Source organism: Sceloporus undulatus, chromosome 6 (genome assembly GCF_019175285.1).
Source record: "Sceloporus undulatus isolate JIND9_A2432 ecotype Alabama chromosome 6, SceUnd_v1.1, whole genome shotgun sequence".
In the NCBI taxonomy this organism is placed as follows: Eukaryota; Metazoa; Chordata; class Lepidosauria; order Squamata; family Phrynosomatidae; genus Sceloporus; species Sceloporus undulatus.
This window is the reverse complement of record NC_056527.1, coordinates 149,454,505-149,477,226: the sequence shown is the minus strand read 5'-3', so window position 1 is coordinate 149,477,226 and position 22,722 is coordinate 149,454,505. Positions and strand designations below refer to the sequence as shown.

At 42.5% G+C, this 22,722-nt stretch overlaps 1 protein-coding gene across 1 annotated transcript in view; it reads left to right on the top strand.

Annotated features, from left to right (window-relative positions):
* FAM189A1 (family with sequence similarity 189 member A1) overlaps positions 1 to 22,722 on the top strand; it is a 142,681-nt gene that overhangs the window by 78,031 nt on the left and 41,928 nt on the right. Inside the window, exon 3 of the mRNA XM_042473992.1 lies at positions 14,255 to 14,365. Within this exon, the coding sequence (XP_042329926.1) occupies positions 14,255 to 14,365 (111 nt within the window). The remainder of the gene's footprint in view (positions 1 to 14,254; positions 14,366 to 22,722) is intronic.

Sequence of the window (22,722 nt, the reverse complement as noted above, 5' to 3'; positions counted from 1 at the left end):
GGTATCGCTCTGCATACAGTGGACTCTCCTTCACTGTTGGTTTTTAAACAGATGTTAGATGGGCCACTTTTCAGGAGGACTTTAGCAGCTGGGCCCTGCAAGGCTGGGGTTTGGATGGGAGTTCATGGAGTCTGGATCCTGGCTCAGCCATGTAAACCCACTGGATGACCATGGGCAAGTCATACTCTCTTAGCCTCGGAGGATGGCCATGGCAAACTCCCTCTGAAGGAACTTGCCAAGAGGTCCCCATGGTAGGCTTGCTTTAGGGTTACCACAAGTTTGAAAAAACTTGAAGGCACACAACAACAACATCAAGTTTTTGTGGGGTTTTTTTGGGCTCTGCGGCCATGTTTTAGAAGAGTTTGTTCCTGACATTTCGCCAGCATCTGAGGCTGGCATCATTTCTCTGAAAATGCCAGCCACAGATGCTGGTGAAATGTCAGGAACATGGCTACATAGCCCGAAAAACCCACAAAAATCTATGGATGCCGGCCACGAAAGCCTTTGACTTCATAACAACATCAAGCTTAGGTCAGATGTCATTGGACCTGTGAGGGCAGTAACCCCCTAGAAGCTTTTCCCCAAAGATTTTTGGGCTTCCACCAATCTTGGAAAGAGCATGCTAGCATCCTGTCTTGTTCCTCCCTGTGCCATTTTCCTTTTCGTCCCATTGGTAGTTGCCTCTTGATTTCTCTGTTAGAAGGAACAGCGTGGCTGTTTCCCTAGAAAGACAATTTTCATTTGAGTTCCTGCCAATTCTGCTAGAAATTATTCTCTTCCCGCCCATCTGCACATCCCAAATTAGTTTGAATCACAGAACTTTAGTCCTAAGAGGGTTTTTTTTGTGGGGGATGAGCCATAGCAGTTAAATGGGTTTAGCTGCATAATGTAGCCATGCTCTAAGGATCAAGCCTTAAGGGATAATGCAAAGAGAGTCATTAAATCCACTTTGATGCCACTTAAATGCTACTTTCAGTTGGATGGAAACTGCTGGTGAAGAATAAGTCCATGTTACAAAACAGTCTTTCGAAGCAGGAAGAGCATGTGTGCAAATTAAATTCAACAGACAAGCTAATGTATAATATATGTAAGTATCCACTCTTACTAGAGGATGGCCTTTTGCACCCTGTTGAAAAGAAAACATGCATGCATGTAAACTGGAGCTATGCAGATGTTATCTCGTCAACCAATTTTCCAGTTGTTGTGTTTTGTTTGTACCGGCTTTTCAAAGAAAAAATAATCATTGCTACTACCACTACAGGTGCTACTACTGCTATTGCTACTGCTACTACAAATAATAATACAGTGGGCCCTTGGTATCTGTTGGGGTTTGTTTCCAGGACTACCTATGGATACCAAAATCCATGAATGTTCAAGTCCCATTAAACACAGTGGCTAGTAAAATGGTGTCCCTTATACTGCTGCTACTACTGCTGCTACTGCTGCTACTATTACTATAATACAGTGGGCCCTTGGTATCTTCTGGGGTTTGTTTCCAGGACTACCTATGAATACCAAAAATCCATGGATGTTCAAGTCCCATTAAACACAGTGGATAGTAAAATGGTGTCCCTTATATAAAATGGCGAAACAAAGGGGTGCTTTTTGGAATGTATATATTTTTGGAATCTTTGCAGGCTGTGGATATGGAGCACCATATCAGTGGATATGGAGTGCTAACTGATGAGGATGAGGATGATGATTTCTGGTTATCAAATTAAGAAGCAGAAATACTGGTCAACAGAACGAGCGAAATATGTTTTTAATTGGCAAGCGCTTTCTCTTTGTGTGTTGATGGCGTGTGGGAAGCACATCTTTGCAGAGCTTTCCCTCGATTGCCTTGCAACCTTTTAATTAGCAGCCGGAGGAGGATACGAATCGAGGCTTATTAGGGCAACAGAGTGGTTTTGCCTTTTCTGTAGAAGTTCATGCTTGCCCATTTTTCGTTTTCCAGTCGGTGCGATGTGCGCATATGTGCACGTTCTGATGTGCTCCCTACTGACAAGCCCATCACTTATTTATTTATTTTAATTAGTGATGTGCTTTCCCCCAAATGAATGTACCTTCCTCATTAAGGAGAGAGCGTCTCCGGAGCAGAGGACTGCTCTGGCATTTGAGTCAAACCTCTCTGCCTCACCTCTCAGAAACAATTAGAAACTTGAGCTGAAGTGGGAATGAAAAGGTTGCCTGTAGTTTATTTCATTTTTGCATGTGACGGGATCTGATGCCTTTAAGGGATTTAGACAGCGATATGATAAGCCACATTTAAATGCACGAAGGCAAGGTAGAACGGGCTTGTTTTCTGCCACTCCAGAAACAAGGATGCAAGCCAATGGATTCAAGTTGCAAGAAAAGAGATTCCACTTAAATTAGGAGGAACTCTGATGGTAAAAGGCATTCAACTCTATTATTTTAATTGATTTTTTTAATTGTAAAGTTTTTGAAGTGTTTTTATCTTGTGAGCTGCCTTGGGTCCCTTTCTGGGAGAAAGGTGGCATACAAATGAAATAAATAAATAAATAAATAAATAAATAAATAATCAACGGTGGAATGGACTGCCTTGGAGATGGTAGACTCTCCTTCTATGGAGGTGTTTAACCAGAGGTTGGATGGCCATCTTTTAGGAGGGCATTAGTTGTGTATTCTTGCATGACAAGGGGTTACGCTAGGTATCCCATGTGGTCCCCTCCATCTCTGTAATTCTATGAAATAATATTAATTGAATTCATTTTTGTGGGTTATAGTTGATCCCTGCAGTACTTAGTAGATGGGCGCAAGTCAGCTTCGTTGTTGTTTGCTGTTGTGTGCCTTCAAGTTGTTTCCGACTTATGGCGACCCCAAGGCAAACCTATCATGGGTTTTTCTTGGCCAGTTTCTTCAGAGGGGGTTTGCCATTGCCACCTGCTGAGGATGAGAGAGTGTGACTTGCCCATGGTCAGACATTGGGTTTCCATGGCTGAACTGGGATTCAAACCCAGGTTTCCAAGTGATCCTAGTCAAGCGTTCAAAATTACTATGACTCTCCCCCAATAATTCCCCCCCCCCTCAAATGCAATGTTTTTAATAGAAGGAAGTTCTTGTGTCCCACCATGGGTTGTCAAGTGAAGGGGAAAAGTTCACCGCAATGGCCACACATGTGTGAATCATCTCTAGGTCAGGTGCTTTCCACTTGGCGGATGGATGAAGAGTTTAAGAGAGCAGAAAGAGAATCATGCATATTTATTAAAGGTAAGGGTCTAAGGCAGGTTCTTGAGATATTCAGCTGTTCCAGATAAGAGGTTTGTAAGACTAAGGGAAACGTAAAGACAGTGATACGAAACAGGATAGCAGCTACACCCTCAATGTTGTGAGAGGCCAACTGTGGAAGGGGGGGGGAATGCGTGAGCACCCCTTTTTCTTCTTTTCAATATGCAGATGATGCAAAGATAAATGGAAGCAGTCGAGCAAGTTTAGTAAATCCCGTTGGTCATTTTTTGTATCTGTGCAAATAAAGGGATCTGCTTGGGAAAGATCAAAAAACCTTATGTACATACAATTGCATTCGCAATTCAAGAATGCAATGCACAAGGAAAGGAACTGATTAGTAACTGAGACATGCAATAAACAATATTGTCTGTTGTTCAAGATGCTAAACCAAACTAGGGACGGGGAAAACCCATCCACAAATAAGGTGAAAAGTCCAATTACGCACAATGGTGGTACCAAGAGAGCTGTTGGACAGAGCCGCTGTCTCCCTGCATGTGCGTCTTTCTTTCTCTCTCTTGCAGGCCAAGAGCTTAATTTTTATTTTGCTCCAACCCGTATCTTGTGGATATTGTGAGCAGGAGCAGATAATCAGCCCAAGGAATGGTAGAAATAATAATAAGGGGGAGTAAAGCGAGCCCAGGGAATGCTAAGCAGTTACAGGGCTGACATTGCTGTTGTCTGGGTCACTTAGCAACTGGCAGAGCATGAGATGAAAGTGAAAGATCAGATGCTTAGAAAGGAAGGAGAAGCTGCAGGAATACAATAGGAAGGATCCTCTTTTTCCTTCCTTCATTGCTTCCTTCCTTCCTTTTTGCATTTATCAGGGACATTCTATGCTGCCGGTTCCATTATTGTCCCACAGGTTGCCTCTTACACCTTGTTCATTGCTGCTTCATTGTCTTCTGCTACATTATGTGCCGTTCCTAAAAATGATTTTGGAAACTGTACTTGCACATTTTGGCTGGTTTTCACATACAGTAGGACTTTGTTATCCACTGGGGTTTGGTTCCAGGATCCCCCAAGGATAACAAAATCCGTGGATGGTCAAGTCCCATTAACTATAATGGCAGAGCAAACTGGTGTCCCTTAGATAAAATGGAAAAATCAAGGCTTGCCATTCGGAATTTATACTCTTTTGCGTGAATCTATGGATAAAGAGGACCAACGGTATTTACCCCATTTCTGATCTTTACAGGTTACTGATCATTGTTGTTGTTGTTGTTGTTGTTGTTGTTGTTGTTGTTGTGTGCCTTCAATAGTTTTCATATTATGGTGACCCCACCATAGGGTTTTCTTGGCAAGTTTCTTGAGAAAGGGTTTGCCATTGCCATCCTTTGAGGCTGAGAGACTGTGACTTGCCCAAGGTGAGTTTCCATGGCTATGATGGGATTTGAACCCTGGTCTCCTAGTATCCTAGTCCAGTGCCCAAACCACTACACCATGCTGGACACATCTTCATCAGAACCCTACATATGAACATAAATGCAATCATGCACCCTTGGCATCAGGGTGCACTCTGGGAATAACCGGTGCACCACAACAAGCACCTAGCCATGTGATTGATGCTGGGCACCTTGTTTTGGACTTCAGAGTGAGTGACTGGCACCAGTAGTGCTGGCACTGGGTGACCCAGTGGGGGCATGTTTGTAGACAGCTGCCCAGTCTTGCTAGGGAATGCAGAGTCAATGGGGGAAAGCAGGGACAGCTTTGGGGCCAGAATACTCTGGGAACAGCTTAGAGTATTCTGGCTGGTCTAGACAAACCCTAGGATTCTCATTGTCAGGGGTTCCTGACACCTAAGCAGCCCATTTTTGGAATATTTTGGAATATTCTTTCATCCTAAGGCTCCTAAGGCTTGCCCAAAATCTGCTTCCCTGCAGTTTCCACCTATTGGTTCCAGCCTTCTCCTCTCTCCCCTTTTGCATTACAACTAGGGTTTTCAAGCAAAACAAGGAACGGCGTTCCTATCCCTTTATCAATTGCATAGACCAGGGAATTTCTGTAGGTGTTTCTTGTATAACAACCAACACACTGTTATTAAAGGACAGAAGATCTGTCCCTTAATAAACCTAGCAACCTTAATGGCAGCTCTTCTGTTCTCAAAGGCACCTACAATGTTTGCACTTGAACTTCAGTTCTCCAGTCTAATGTTTGCCAGCTCTTTCAACTGTTCCTCCTAGGTCCTGGTTTCCAGGACCTGTGAGCCAGTAAATGCACTTCCAGTGAATGGGAAAGAATCCAAACTCCTTTGACCTAAGGAATTTAGAGTAGGGTGTGTACTTGCCTTGTTTAAATTAAGAGTGCCAGGAGGAATACAATGAAAACACAGATGGTGAAAACACCACCTCTTTACCTTGGAGATATGCTTCAGATGATAGCCGTTATGATGCTGATTTGTTCCGGATCCTAATGTTGAGCAATGTAGCACCACTTTGGTGAATAACTGGAGAACCAACCTGAAATTAGTTCCTCTTGATTTATTGCTCAAGAAGAAATGATTGAAACACAGATGACAGAGCCTTAGCAATGATTGGAGAAATTGTTGCATCTAATGGCACGTGAAGTGTGTCATTTATTTTACGGCATGAAACATCTCCCGGATAGTTCCGGCTGCGTACGATGGAAGTTTGAGTGAGTTGCATTGCTGGCCTCAAAGGGGTGATTGGAAACCTCTAGTGGTGCAGATGCCAAAGTGTGGCAAACTCCCAATTTGGCCTAAGTCCATGCTGCATGCAAAAAGATCTGGAATGGCCTTCCCTATGTACACATTCTCCAAATCTCTTGGAACAGAACACCCATCATCCACAGCACTGTGGGCTGCATTGGCTGATGAGGGTAGTACTGTAGTCCATCATATCTGGAGGCCACCTGGTTGTAAAAGGATGGTGCAATAAGGACCCTCAGTGGTTATATAGCCACCTTGAGTCCCTCCAGGGAGAAAGGCGGCATATAAATGAAATAATTAAAGAAATAAAATAAATTATTGAGAGACCAAGTCAGTGATGGCTAGATACAAAATAAGGAAGGACTTTGGGGGTTTGATATAATGTAGGTGGAACTAAGTTGTAGTGGAAAGAAAGCATCATTTATCCCTAGACATCCTAGACAATTATGATGGAGGATTGTTTCCAAGAGATTTCTAAGAATCTAAGAAATCAGATTCAGAAGTAGAGCTCATGGAAGGACAAAATGCATCCATTGCCCCCCCCATAAGAATTCTCCTACCATCCCCAAATTTCTAGCATTGCAATAACAGCCATTTTGTGGCAACGGGTTCTACAGTTTAAATATGCACTCTAGCAAAGGAATAGTGATGGGTGGCCATTCCAAAGATTTCATCTTGGTACTGCTCAGTTTGGAACATTAGCAAAAAGTCAACCTTGTCTTATGGGCCACCCTGCTACAATTCTCAGGGATGATGGGTGTTGCAATCCAACACCATCTGGAAGATCATGCATTGCCCAACCCTAGCATAATGGTTTTGTTATGCCCCGTATCTTGCTGGGGCCTGAAGGCACCTAATCCTGTCTCATCTTTGAAGCTAAGCATGGTTAGCCTTGCTTAGCTTGGTACATGGACTGGAGACCACCAATGAATACTAGGTGATATTTCAGAGGCAGGAACTGGCAAAACCACTTCTGAGGATTCCTGGCCTAAGAAAACCATCTGAAATTCATGGGGTCACCAAAAGTCAACAGGCGACTTCAAGGCACATACATACACCTTGCTGAAACAACATGGAGTTTTCTGTAGTTCTGAAGACTTCCTCATCCTTGTCTTCCTTCTCCTCCTCCTCCTGTCTGGTCTTCACTGCTTGCAGTTCTGCATTCTGCGCACTGGCCAAGCTCCTACCTTCTTTTAACATCTGTGTCCAGCGACAATTCATGTGCCAAGCAGTCTCCAGCCAGGCTGTCAACAGTCATTGTGCAATATTCTTGCTCAGATCCAGGATAAGGCTTTTGATAAGGCTTCCTTCTCTCCTGTTGCCCTTGGCTGGTAAATCTGGACTTGAACCTATTGACATGTGGATAAAAGCAGTCCTTCTTTCTTCCCTTCCAAGACCATCTGCCACTCTGCTTGCAGTCATCTACTCCTATCTTTTTTCTTTTATTAAGATGATCCAAATGCTACCTCTGATCTTGGAATCTACTTGTTAGGCCACTTGCTAAGACCTGGCACTTCCCTGAGGGGACTGAATGGCATGAAGAAGGAAACTTTGGTAAATTTGGCACCAGAAGAATGACAGAAGTCATTCATTACTGAGCTTTGACACTGGAGGGTAGCCAGGGAAGGTGAAGGCAAACTTAGGGCATTGTCCCTCCAAATGAAACTTTCCTCCAGTCACCAAATGTTAAGCATTTCAGAGAGTGAGACCTTGCAAATCCTTTACACTTAGAACTCTACCAGAAAGGAGATGTGATAACCTGGGCAAGAGCATTCTCATTCTTATAACCAGTGTTATAATAGATGCAGTGTGCCTCTGTTCAATCCACTGTTGATGGATTAGAGTTTGTGGATATGTTCCAGTTCAGCTGTTTCTCTTTCCAATCTTCCTTTGTACTTTTGTTGTGGTGGTGGTGGTTCATGGACCGCTGTCCTGAGGTCAGAGATGGAATACCCAGGAAGACTGAAACGTTCTGCAACTGCTTTTTGTGTATTCCTGTTCCTAATATCTGGTTTATGTTCGTAGCAATAGCATGTATATTTCTATACCGCTTATCAGTGCACTTAGCACTCCCTAAGCAGTTTACAATCTGTAAGCCCATTGCCCCCAACAAACCTGGTATTCATTTTACCCACCTACGAAAGGATGGAAGGCTGAGTCAACCTTGGAGCCTCTGGAATTGAATCACAACCTTGTGGCTTCAGTGCCAGCATTTAACTACCAAGGCTCCTTTATCCTCTGGCACAGCGACTGCCCAGTTTGCCCAGTGTTTGGCCAGGAAAGTGTGGAGCGAGAAGTGATGGAATAAGCAGGATGAACCTAGGACAATGTGGCCGATGGCTTCTCTGTTTGTGAAGTAGGGAATCTCAAATGGATTTTAGTCCAAACTTTAAAAGGGTTCTCCAGGAGGTTAGACCTACAAGGAGGGTAGGATTTTTCATCTTGGGTAGCTCCTGTAAAATATGGGTTAAAACCTAGAGCAGACTCACCACTTCACTGATATGAAAACCAGCTGCTGTCCCATTCCATGGAGAAGATGCTCTTGGAAATGGATTTTGCTAATGCCGCCCTTTGCTAATATGAAGGGACTACAGAGGAAGTCCTTGTGAGAGAGCCAAGGAAAGATGCTCCTTACATTTTGAGCTATTCCCCCAGGTTGCTAGATTAGCACTCCAGAAACTTAAAGCAAATGTTGTGATTGCTTTTCCCTGATTAGAAGCAAGGCTCAAAATTAAACCCGACTCTCTTGGGGGGAAGTAGGAGGAAAAAGCTTACATTGCAGCATGCTTCCCTTTCCCCTTTTGGCATTTTCATTGTCGGGCAGCGCTTGATAACTTACTAATGGAAGTGAAATTGTTCATCATGGTGCATGTTGCTTGTGTCTGAGCACTGCCTACCCTCATGGATGCTGAATAACTGGATTCTTATTTATTTAATCATTGATGCTTATTTATTTACTTATTTTCACTGCTAGCCATAAAAATGCCAATGTGGTAAAATGGTACCACAAGGCATTTTGTCACCAGCCCCGGGAATCATCAGGCTACTTAGGTTGATGGGACATCAGATACATTTATTTGATTAAACTTTCTGAGCTGGAAAACTTTCCTAAATTCCTATGAAAGTAAATTGGCAAATAGCTAAGCATTTAATCCATTCTGAAAAGGTAAAATATGTATAAAATGACGTATTTTGTCAAATATTGCTGTAATACAACAAGTCTTTGATGGTGATGCAGCCATATTTGGTACCTTGCTACCCACTCCGACCCCATCCCAAATTGCTTCTGACACCACAATTTGAATTCTGACCCCACAGCCTGGGAGATGATGATGTTGATGATGATGATGGGGATGATGATGACAAGACAGCCTTCCTCAGTCTCTGATGTCCTTCAAAGGTACCAGACTGCAACCCTTCCACTCTTTAGTTACCATAGCTAAATGGGGGCAAAGCTTTCTTCTCCTTTCTCTCTGTATCTCTCCTCTTCCCCTCTTCCCTTCATTTGACCAGTGATAGAAATGATCAAACTAAAAGGACCCCTTCTGTTCCTTCTCCTGCAGAGATTCAGCAGAATAAGATCAAATGAAACAGAGAACAGGGATGGCATTTATTTGTGCTTCTGGTCTGCTTTCCCCATTAGTTGCCATTCCGGGGCTGAAGAGATGTGTGCTTTGCTAGATGTTTGCAATTCTAAAGATGTGTGTTTTGCTGGCTGTTTGCAATTCTCTTGTGGCTGCTGTCTTTGTCTTCAGGGTGGAGGGCGCATTTGGGAATCGCACCAGGTAGCATCTCCTTCGCAGTATGTCTGTGTGAGGGCCTTTGGAGGAGCCTCTCCTCCCGAACGTGTGTCTGGCTTGCGCCCACACAACTGAGTCACTCCAGGCTGAAGTTGAGGATGGAGAGAACTGGAGAGGAAGAGTGCCTTTGTCCCCTTCCTTCTCTTTGTGCCTTTAATTTGAGGGAATACGGGGGATGGAAGGAAAGCATGCCTAGAACACTTGGATTTCCTCCGTGGTCATGAAGGAGAAGAAGCTCAGTGTCAGAAAATGTGCTTTGAATGCCAAAGATCCCAGGTTTGATCCTGGTCATCTCCACTTAAAGGTTCAAATAGCAAGGGATGGTTAGGAAAACACTTTCTGGTTTAGATCTTGGAAGCTTGTTGACCATTAGTGTAGACCAGGAGTGTGCATACTGGGGCCAACAGGCTGGATATGGACTCCCCATAGCCCTCTAACCCCCTGATTTGGGGTAATCTTTGCCCCCAAACCATACAGAAAGCTTCCCCCAATATATAAAAATGCATTAAAATATCCCTCCTCCACCACCACTTCAAAATCATGTTGCTGTTGTTCTTGCCTGCAAGTCATTTCTGATTTATGGCCACCCTAAGATGAACTTTTTACAGGTTTTCCTTGACCAGATTTGTTCAGAGGAGCTTTGCCTTTTTCTTCTTCTGAGGCTGAGAGATGGTGACTTGGCCATCACACAGTTTCCATGGTTCAGCAGGAATGTTTTGCACTCCATAGGTAGCCCAATAATTACCAAATGCAGGGGCATGACCTTCTGCCAGAGCTCCTCAACCTTGCTGAACTTCTGCAGCTTCCACCATGAAAATGGGAGTCAAAATTCTCCAAAAGTGGTCATTCACAACCACAAATACCAGGAGAACACTCCTGCTATTACAAAAAATGTTTCCCCATCACTGAACCTGGACAGTGGGAGTGCTTCTGGTTGTCTTTGGGGCCAGTTTTCTGCTGGGTTTGGGGATTATGGCCAACCATGATGTTGACAAGTGGCCTCTGCACCCTCCAAGGTGGCCCCTCTGTGCCTTAAGGGAAACAAACATTTCTAAGGATGGGTGCCAAAATGCTATGGTTTGTCCATCTGCCATCCAAAGATAAAATGGGAATGGTTCAGTGGTGCTGGCACGGTTTAGGATTGCTCTTGTTAATTTCTGTGTTGGCAAAAGTGGAGCACAGATGGAGCATTGTACCATTTATTTTCAGTGGCTTTGGACAAAGGGTTTGTGTCTGTTGTCTCCTTGTTGACAGCGAGAAGGGGAGATTCCACCAGTGGAAATGGCTACGATTTGCAGACTTTTCCTCTGGTGGAATCTCTCCTTCATGCTGTCAATGAGAAGATGACAGACACAACTCCTTTGTCCAAAGCCACTGAAAACAAGGAGCACAATACTGCATCTGTGCAAGCAGATGCTTCTTTTTCTTTCCCTTCCCTCCTTCCATGAATGCATGGACACCTGGGAGATAGTCAGTAAGTTCCTGTCATTCATCACTTGCATGGAGGGAAGGCTGGCCGTTGTGTCCAAGAGAAAGGGTTGCCAACTTGCAGTGTCCTACTGGAAATGCTTTATGGTATAACACAGGCAACACTATGCTTGGAACCTGTTGCAAATAACCTGCCATCATATTCAAAGGCATAGCTATGTTGGTCTGTATCTGTATGCAAAGGTTTCTTGTAGCATCATTGAGACTAACTGAAGGTTTTTGTAGGCTTGGTCTTCTTTGTGCATCTGTTGAAGTAGACAGGGATTGTTTGCATAGGCCAAATAAAACGTTGGTTAAATTATCTTGCAGAAGTAGTTGAACATTTTTGTCCCAACACGTAACTTCTCCATTTAGTTTGAAGTTTGTGGAAGTGGAGTTGTACAAGTGCTGTCTCTGGCTTTCATGTGTGCATTGTGCATGGGTGTGCATGGCACATGGATGTGCATTGTACGTGAGTTCACATTCCCTTTGGTTGTGCATAGGATAAACCTCTTTGGTTGTGCATAGGATAAACCTTTGGTTGTGCATAGGATAACCTGGTTTATTTTTAAGCCCATCAGATGAATGGTGGAGAGAGAGGAGTTTCCCATTTCTCCTTCTTTTAACAGAAGACAAAACAGATACAATACCAGATAATAAGAATGGGCTGTCAGTGAGCAAAACTTGAAGGCACTTGGAGTGCCACGGTTGAAGAGTCCTTCTGAACCAGAGCCTGGAAAAGTTACTTTTCATACTGCATGCTGGCAAGGGGGATTCTGGGAACTGAAGTCCAAAAGAACTTTCCTAGCCTTTGCACTGTGGTACCTTGTTTGCATACTTTCCTCAGATTATCCGTTTCATAATGGGGACGACACTTCAGGGTACTGCCGCTATCAAAGCTCTTTTCTTCATTTGAAAAAGGGGAAGAGTGTCAGGCAGGCAGAAAAGGCTGTTATCAAAGGTTTGTACAATCCAGATGAACATTTAGCCCTGGTGAGATGATGAAGATGAAACAGATATGGGAACAGGCGTTTAGTACAGTACGATCCGAGGAGGAGGGGAAATATCTACGCTCAAAACTGCGCTGGGGGAATATTACATGTGAAACAGAGATGAGATGTTAGTAAGATCTTGTATATCTTACTGTACATGCCAGGCCATTGTTCTGCTAGCCGAGTTTAATTAACATTGAGAGGCAAGCAGTGTGTTTCTTGGGTTTCAGGCAGAATAATTTTCCCAGCCCTGCTTGGAGATCCCTAGACTTTCCTAGCTGTCTTCTGTCCAAGCGTAAATCAGGCCTGAGTCCTGACCCTTCCAAAGTCAGATGAGACTGTGATCTGTGCTTGGACACATCTTGGGTCCAGGCTGTCTGAACGACCACATCTCCTTCCATGTGGATGTTTGACCTCTTAAGACCTTCAGGAGAGGCCCATCTCCTTGCTCCAATTCCCAGAATCAGTTAGTGGGAATAAAGGAGAAGATCTTCTTGGTGGCTGCTCCTAGAATTTGGAAATCCCTCCGTAGGGATTGCTCTCCTTCCACCAGCAAGTGAAAACTTTCCTATTCCATCAAGCTTTTGGAAATTGAGTGTGGATCAGATTTCAACTTGAACTTTGATCCATTTTTCTCTCTCTTAAATATGTTGGTAGATGAACATTTGGAAAAGAAGCATGGCAAAAGATTGCTTTTTATGCCCTCAGTAGCTAGAGTGGTTTTTGCAAAACACTGGAAAAGTAAGGAATGTCCAGATGTTCAATAATGGGTTGATAAAATAGTGGGTTGATCATTTTAGTTAGATGCTCGTAGTTCCTGTCTGTACTTAAGGTTGGTTTATTTAATGTTTTGTTAATCGTTTGTTATATTGGTTTTTATAATGTGTTTAATAAACTTTATTTTAAAAAAGCTTTTGGAAATTGACTGTGATGAGCTTTTAATAATGTGCTGGTTGATTTTTTAAAAAAAAATAATTCTTTCTTTTAATTAATTTAAAATTGTTTTAACTGTGTGGATTAATTGTTTTTAAATAACACACCCACACACATACATGAGCCCAGATTTTATTGATGTTTTTATATGTTTTTAATTTGTACTGGTTTCAGTCTTTTGTAATTCAATCCCATTATTGGGAAACGGTGGGGTACATATGAATAAAATCATTGCTGCCATCACCACCTTACGCCCCAAATCAATGATCTAAAATGTTCCCAGTGGTGTCCGATCAGTTTGGAGAGGTATTTTCCTTCATACGTGGTGACTTTGCCCTTTGGTCAGATAATACTGGAGAAGTGCAATTAGCAATCTTAAAGATATGATAATCTTATATGATTATATGATTATTTTAGCAACATCTGATTAGATGTTGATGGTCCAGTAATACACTGTGGCTATGTGGTTTGGTTGTAATTCATGCCCTGTAATAATTGCCTTGAAGATGCAAGATTCCCATCTCATCTTGGAAGCTAAGCGGAGAAAGGCCTGGTTGGTACTTGAATGGTGGACCACCAAGGAATATCAATGCTTTAAGCTAAATTTCAGAGGAGGGCAAGACAAACCACCTCTGAGCAGCCCTTGGCTAAGAAAAGTCTATGAAATCCATGGGTTGAAGGAACATAAAAACTGCATTGAAATCAGATACAGCTAAAATAATGAATGAATGATAAAGTTTGAAAAGGTTCCCTAGGCTCATCTAGGAAATGTACAGCTAAAACATGTCTGATAGATGGCTATCTATGTTCCAGAACCACAATTTGTAGTTTAGTGTAATATTTAGAACTCTCTGTCAGAGGACATTGGTGTCAGAGGGCATCAAACTACAAACCCCTGGGTTATGTAGATGCATCCATGGCAATTAAAGTTTTATCCCAGGGTTGAGCCTCGGAGGAACTGGTTCTCCTTTCCCCAAACCCAAAGTTGTAACTTTTCTCATTCTGGAAATAACTGTGCACATGAGTGCAGAATAAAACCCGGTGCATGTGAAACCATCAAGGCTTGCAACCATCTTTTGCTTTGACTTGCAGTGTGTGATCAATGGGTTACTCCTTCTGTCTTTCTCTCTCTCTTTCTTCTTTTCCCTTAGATAACCTTTTTCATGCTTTTGTCAGCTGTCTGCGTGATGCTGAACTTAGCCGGCTCCATACTCTCCTGCCAGAATGCCCAGCTGGTGAACTCTTTGGAAGGGTGCCAACTGGTGAGTAATGGAAACCACATAAATAATAATAATAATAATAATAATAATAATAATAATAATAATAATAATAATAATAATACAGGTTGCCTCTCCCTTATCTGAAATGTTTGGGACCATAAGTGTTTTGGATTTTTTCAGATTCAAAAAGTTCTGGAAACAGATACATAAAAATATAACGCTCACATGAAAAAAGAATATACCATTGAATCCCAAATTCTTTTTGCTAAATATAACAGATGCAATATCAGATAATTTAGTGCAAGACGAGTTGACGACTTACTGTATATGATAACAACTGCTAGAGTGTTGTACGGCAAATACTGGAGATCCCCAACTATTCCAATATCAGAGGAATGGAGTGTGAAATTAATTGAATTAGCTATATTAGATAGGATTTCTATGTCAAGAAATGAAAGATCCGTACAGGAATACGATGAAAAGTGGGAAAGGGGAAATGAGAGTTAGATATAAAGTGTTACATAATGGAGATTGCAAGACTGTATGTTTGTTTTTCTTAATTTGATTTGGGTTTAAATACTGTTATGTAAATACAACTGAAATAAACATTTTTTAAAAAAAAGATTCACCAAACCAACCAGAGAGCAAATCTGCCATGATCTCAGCCACCCATGTAGACAAGTTTGGATTTTGGAGTATTTCAGACTTTGAAATTCCAGATAAGGGAGACACAACCACAAGGGTTTCCTGGCAAGATTTGTTTGGAGAGGGGTGTCTTTGCCTTTCTCCGAGGCTGAGAGCATGTGACTTGCCTAAGGTCACCCAGCGGGTTTCGTGTCTGAGCTGGGAATTGAACCCTGATCTCTTGCTGTTTGAATCCAACACTTAAACCAGTGCACCATGCTGGCTCCCTCAGATCTATGTACTACCCCCAAATACCTCTGTTTTCCCTCTATAGTCAATGTCAAAATGGCATTACTTGTTATCACCGTATTGAGGGGGATGGCAAAGGAAAATGGAGGTGTGTGAGGGAGAGAATCTGTGTATCTGTCAGGAGACTCAGACCTCATTCCCACTTATAAATAAATCGGTGTGCAATCTGAATCAATGGATCAATTCAACAGCGGAGCGTGGTTCCCACTACATTTTCCCCGATCACATTTTCCCCCAGTAAAATAACCCACTTGTGGTTGAATCGTTTCAGAAATGGACCCGCTCCAGCCGGCCGAAGGGCAAATTGAAATCGATTCCAATCCTCATCTGGTTCACACTTGCACAGAATCGATTTATCCAAAAAGACGCGGAAAACATCAGCATCAAAAAGATGTGGGTTAAATGAGTCTAGCGCATGGCCCACTTCTCCGAATCGGTTCAGCGATTCGCTTCAAGTGGGAAGCGGGGTCGTTTGAACCGGTTCAAACCAATTTGCAATCTGGTTTAAAAGGTAGTGGGAATCAGGCCATACACTCCTCCATCACCCTGCAAAGCGGTACATTGCAGGAAAAGCTTTGCTGCAGAATATTTCGAAACATGTGGCACTCTCCTTAAACTTTTGCGTTTGGGGATGATTAAATTTTGGCTGGGTAAAAGTGAAGGAGAGAAGTGTGTTTGCATTTGGTTATCGGTCATTGGGTTTTTTAGTGCATGGATTTTTGAACGCATATGCTCTCCAGCGTTGGAGATCAAGCAGCAAAAGTCTAGTATCATCATGGTTGCAAAGTCATACATGAGTCGCTCCCTCTACAAGGCAGAGGGTCATGTTTTCTTTTATATTTTGAATTTGTTTCTGAAAAGCTGCACACAGAGAGGAGCAAACAGACTGTCTCATTGCGATGCAGAATGCAGAGAGGTTATTATGCCGAACGTCTGTCTCCGTATTATGAGACCTTAAGCAGATACGTTCAAACTATTAGGTGGTCTTAAATAGATGCATACCTGATTGCAACAACTGAATGCCATGCATCTCAATGAGAGCCAGAGAATTCGGTTGCAGGAGAGCAAGAACAAATATGTTAGTTGCCATAAAAGGGAAAACAGGCAAATGGAAGAGAGGAAACGCTGGAAAAGAGTCAACTTTTAATTAAAATTATAAATAGATGGAGGGGGGAAATGGAAAAGGTATAACCTGATTTTGTAAGCACAGAAGGAACTAACATTTCCTAGGACTTAATAGTCTTAATTTCTCATTTGTGACTGTAAGAAGGCATTAATTATATTTAGAGTTGGCATTCTTAGGACCGAATCAATAAAACTACCCCTCCAAAGCTAATTTTTACCACTTTGGGCCTAGAAAAAACAAAACCCATAACACAATCAGTTTGATTTATTTTGTAATTTCTTTGCTGTTTTTCTTCCCCCCTCCCTCAAAGCTCCTCCTTGTTGGGTTGTGTTTCCAAGCCTGCCGTCTTCCCAATTTATACAACTCATTAAATTTCGAGACCGAACAGACCCCTGATTAAACTGTAATCATGTTTGTTACATCTCTTTAAGGTTTTCCCCCCTTTAAACCACTTTCCACCCATGACTGCAGGTCTCATTTGCCACCGGAATAATAAATAGGTCACTTCATCAGCTTTCTCCTCCTAATTAGAAAAAGGTTACCTAGCTTTGAAAGTGGGACAGGAAAGAGATTTGACCTGTGCAAAGACGGCAGATACTACACCGAAGGGGGGGGGGTCAGGATTCTGAACCCTTTGGGCTTCTTCGTAGATCGGACACCACAGCCTCATTCCCACTTATAGATAAATCGGTGTGTGATCCAAATTGATGGATTGATTTGACGGCGGAGTATGGTTTCCACTACATTTGCCCCCATTGCATTTTCCCCTCTAAACCAATCCACTTATGGTTCACAATCATGCATGAATCGATTCAAAATGGACCCACTCCAGCCGACCGAAGGGCAAATTTAAATCGATTCCGATCTGCATCTGGTTCACACTTGTGCGGAATCGATTTATTGAAAAAGACACGGAAAAAAACAGCATCAAAAAGACGTGCATTAAATGGGTCTGGTGCATGACCCCCCCACCCACTCGATTTAAGTGGGAACCAGGGTCATTTGAACCGGCTCAAACCAAATTGCAGTCCGGTTTAAAAGGTAACAGGAATGAGGCCCATCATAGAAATAGACACGGCCGTACCCTCTTGTTTTCCTGCCTCATGGACCAAACAGTTGGCTTTTCCTTTGTTTTTAGAAGTGCTCCACACCTTGGCAGTTCTGCAGCTTTGATGGGCCCTTCTGTTTGCACTTAAAATTGTTATCTGAGCCGAAGATTCCCACTTCTGTTTTGATGCTAGGCGTGTGCCTTCCGTATGCTTCTGTGGTTTGGTGACAGAAATAACTCCATATTTTTTCCTTTCTCCTCTCCCCTGCTGTCACCACCACCACCTCCTTGCTTACTAACCAGGCAGATGGTGGGTGACTGTAAAGGCAATATCATAGTATCATAGTTGGAAGAGACCTCAAGGGTCATCCAATCCAACCCCATTCTGCCATGCAAGGGGACACCATCCAACCCTCCCTGGGGCAGATGGCCATCTAGACTCTGTTTGAAAACCTCCAAAGAAAGAGACTTCAACACACTACTATGGGACATCTTCTACTGTCAAACAGCTTTTACTGTCAGGACGTTCTTCCTAATGTTGAGGTGGAATCTCTTTTGCTATGACTCTACCTCCTTCCCCTTTCTAACCACCAACATGGAATTTCACTTAAGAGGAACAACATTCTCCCTCCAAAGTAGAAAGAAGCCAAACTTGCAGACTAAAATGCACAAGGTGAGACAAATATGGAATCTGAAGGGCTTGGATCATAGCTTTCGATTTGATCCGAGACGGGATTTGATCTGAGACTTCTCTGTTTGTCCACCTTTTCCTGGGGTCCTTCAAATGTGCATCTCCCCACCATCCTCAGGAAGCATAGTTATCCTGGTGGGGATGGTGGGTATTGTTGTCCAACATATCTAGAGGGTGCAGAGTCTGGGGCAGTTGTTCCAGAACAAATTAGATGGTTGCAAAGAACAAAGGCAATTGATCACTTGCCTTAATTATGTGGGGATAGGATTAGATTCCTAGGCTGCATTTGCACTGCAGAAATAATGCAGTTTGACACCACTTTAACTGCCATGGAGACCTGGAAATTATAATTTGTTGTGGCATCAGAGCTCTCTGACAGAGAAGGGTAAATATTGCACAAATCTCAGCACTGAGCCATGGCAGTTAAAGCGGTCTCAAACTGCATTAATTGTGCAGAGTAGATGCATCTTTTCTGTGCCTACAGATCTTTCCACAGCACTGTCCCATAATAAGCCTGTCTGTTATTATTCCCCAGTATTCACAGCTTGGAAAAGTTACTTTTTTGGAGGCTAGTACCTACAGTCTCCCATTTAGCCTGGCCAGTACACTGGTTAGTTCCTTTCAAGTTTGAACTAAGATCCAAACTGGATTGAATGCCCTGCTGACATGGAATCGACTAACCGCCACTGACTTCTTGTCATTCCCAATAAGGAGGGAAGATATCCTCCAGCTAACAGTGTAGCCAAGATGGGAGCACAAATGAGTCAACCCCGTCACACGCACCTCGCTCCATCCTCTGAAGCATTGTCACATTTTGGAGTTTAAAAAAAAATCAAGGAATTAGCATAGATAAAGGTCATTTTCATTAAAATGGATAAGGTGGGAATTGAGATAGCTCCAGATGGGTTAGCTCTTTATATGTACTGCGTCTGTACCCAAATACAAAACGCCTCCTCTGTGTAAACAGATAACAGGGAAAAGGTTGGGAGGTGCATATGGCACCAGGAGATAAATCTAAGCTCTATCACCATGAGCCATCGCAATGGTCACAGAAGCATAAGCTTATTGAATCCATCGGGAGCAGATGAGTGAGTGCAAGCGCAAAGACGCAACACAGTTTGCAATGGTGGCCTCCTCTTGGAAAAAAAGCAGGGAGTAATATCTTCATGTTGTCTGCAAATGTTATGAATCTATTTCTTCATCTATTTGGGAGCAGAGGGCATGCATCTATGAAGCTGCTGCCTTGGCATTAAGGTATGATTCAGGCTGGCACACTACTCTGGAGTAATTGTGCCAGTGTAGATGGTGGCAGACTAGAAGTGTTTTGGATTTTGGATCTTATATTTTTATTATTATTACGGTTGATCCTCCACATTTGCAGTTTTGACTTTTGCAGATTTGACTATTTGTGGTTTTGATTAATATGTTCTCTCTAGGGATTTCTAGGTCCTCCAGCGCAACTCTGCCATAGACTTGTGCTGCAGGTTCTCCAACATGATTCTGTGATCAACTTCTGGCACATTTTGACTATAGAGTTGCACAGCAGGACCTAGTGATTCTTTGAGAAGTCTTCACCCCTAACCCCAGAAAATGTGGAGAGACAATTGCATTATTATTGATTTTGGAATACTTTGTTATTGTTGTGTGCCTTCAAGTCATTTCCAACGTATGGCGACCCTAAGGAGAACCTATTGCTACCCAACCCCAGAATAATGAGACCAGACAAAAAGATGGGATAAAACAGGGCCATTTATTGACCTATTTATTAAATTCTTAATGGAGGTTTGTTATTGCCATCCTCTGAGGCTGAGAGAGTGCGGCTTGCCCAAGGTTACCCAGTGGGTTTCCATGACCGAGTTAGGATTCGAACCCGTCTCCAGAGTTGTAGTCCAACACTCAAACCACTACGTCACACTGGCTCTCTCTATACGTAGTAAGATTATGTAGTCTTACAGTAGACCTACTATCAGGTTTTCTTGGTGAGATTTGTTCAGAGGAAGTTCACCATTACCTTCTCCTGAGGCTGAGAGAGTGTGACAGTGGGTTTTATGGCCAAGCTGGGAATCGAACCCTGGTCTCCATTGTCATAATCCAATACTCAAACCATTACTCCACACTCTCTCTTGCATATATACATCATGAGATTGCTTGGAGACGGGACCCAAGTCCAAACACCGAATTCATTTAAGTTTCACATACACCTTAGGGACTTAGCTTGAAGGCAAATTATACACAATATACTGTGTGTATATATATATATATATATATATATATATATATATATATATATTGGGATTTGGGATTTCTGGATAAGGGATACTCTCAATCTGTACTTGAAAACATGTGAATATCTGTATTTGAAAAGTCAGGGTTGGTTGTTTTGTTTTTTTAAGGGAAGAAAGGCTATTATTTATGAGCTTTCTTCTATTTCCAGTCCCATTTGGTTTACCTTTTTCTCTCCCTTTTGTCTGAAATTATTGCTGTCAAAATCTTTCTTTCTTTCTTTCCTTCTTTCCTCCAGTCGACCACCACCAAGACTCTGATTTATGAGAGGAACTCAATGGGGGGAAGATGAGCCTTGCCAAATTAATTTGCAAATGAGCTCTGGTTTACTTTATGACTTGGTTTAATCTCCAAATTATATTTTCCCCCTCTTTTATTCCGTGAAGGATGGACATCCTGAGCCAGTTAATATCCCTCTGACAGCCTGCATTATTTATTCTTTTGAAACGAGGCATTAAAGGGTCCTTCTCTGAGCAGTCGCCTTTCAGTTTCCGAGATAACATGGCGATACTAATGAATAATACCCATTTCTGTGACACATTGATATTGTAACCATAGATTGTCATCCCCTTTATTATTATTATATGGGCAGCAGTGGGGGAAGGAATGGTGTGTGGAGATTTAAGAGAATGTATTATTTGATGTGAATAGTTTAATAATAATCCTGTTACGGCGGTTGCTTCACATTTATTTGGCGTTTGATGTGCTTGTCACACTCCGCAAAGTTCATTTTTTTGGCATCGCTGGATGTCCTGCTGTCATCAAAGAACTCAAAACATAGGAGAAACTTCCCATATATATATATATACACACACACACACACACACACACACACACACACACACACACACAGAGAGAGAGAGAGAGAGAGAGAGATCTTCCCCTTCTTCCTCATTTCTTTTGATCTGAGTATCTTTTAAATTCAGATGCATAAAAGAACTGCATTTTTATTGAAAAACCCTGCTTTTCCAGCTACTTTTTGTTGCTATTGTTGTGTGCTTTCAAGTTGTTTCTGACTTACGGCGACCTTAAGGTGAAGATATCATTGTGTTTTCTTTGCAAGATTTGTTCAGAGGAGGTTTGCCCTTGCCTTCCTTTGAGGCTGAGAGAGTGTGACTTGTCTAAGGTCACCCAATGGGTTTCCATGGCTGAGTTAGGATTCGAACCCTGGTTTCCAGAATCATAGTACAGTGCTCAAACCACTATGCCACATTGGCTCTCAAATAACGGCTGCATCTACACTGCTGAAATAATCCAGTTTGACACCACTTTACCTGCCGTGGCTCAATGCTATGGAATCCTGGGATTTGCAGTTTGTCTTGGCCAAAGAGGTCTCTGACTGATAAAGCTCAATGTGTCACAAAACTACAGTTCTCAGGATTCTGTAGCATTGAACAAAGGGGTCAAAGTGGATTATTTCTGCAGTGCAGACACAGTCACTGTTGCCTGTACCATTTGGTTCCCCGGAACAAAACCAAATAAAGTATTTTATCTCATAGGAGCAGGCTTACTCTTTTAATACTTTCTCTTCTTTTCCTCCTTTCTTCCCGCTGCTCCCTCCCAAAACCACTTGACAGCTATCAGTTCATTAAAAATAATCCTAAACTTCTATAGGGTTGGGTTTAGTTTGCAGATGGGATTATTTCATGGCAGTACCAAACCTAAATCATCCCTGGCCAAGGTATCATAGTTGCAAACCGAGCTAAGAATAGAGATGGGGGGATCCTGTCACCTTCTCCTTGCCTTTATGCAACAGATCTATGCATCGCTCAGAGGATGCTCCAGGCTATGAGCGAACAAACGCAGAAGGTGTAGAAGGAAGGCCTGAAAAGCCTATACAGATTTTAAATTATATTTTTTCCACTATTTCTCAACCTGTTTTTCATCAGCCATTGGAAACTGTCAACGGTGTCAGAGGCACACACAAAAAGTTGAGATGCGGTACGTTTCGCACCTTCTGGCACCTGTTCCTCCTCATTATAAAGATGAGATTTTCATGCACAATATTTTTTTGTTCAGTTGCTATTTGGTGGGTGGGTGAGAGAAGGAAGGAGAGAAGGAATTAAATTGTCAGTGAGATCTATCACAATGTCTCGGTGTTTACTCAGAGTTCAGTTTACTGGAGGGCAGGACGGATGGCCCTTTAGAGAGATAACATTATCAAACAGTGGGTTGTGACTGGTGGGGCAGAGAGGTGCCAGTGGATCACTAGGGTTCATAGAGTTGGAAGAGACCCCAAGGACTATCAAGTCCAATAAATTATCATCATCATCATCATCATCATCATCATCATCATCATCATCATCATCATCATCATC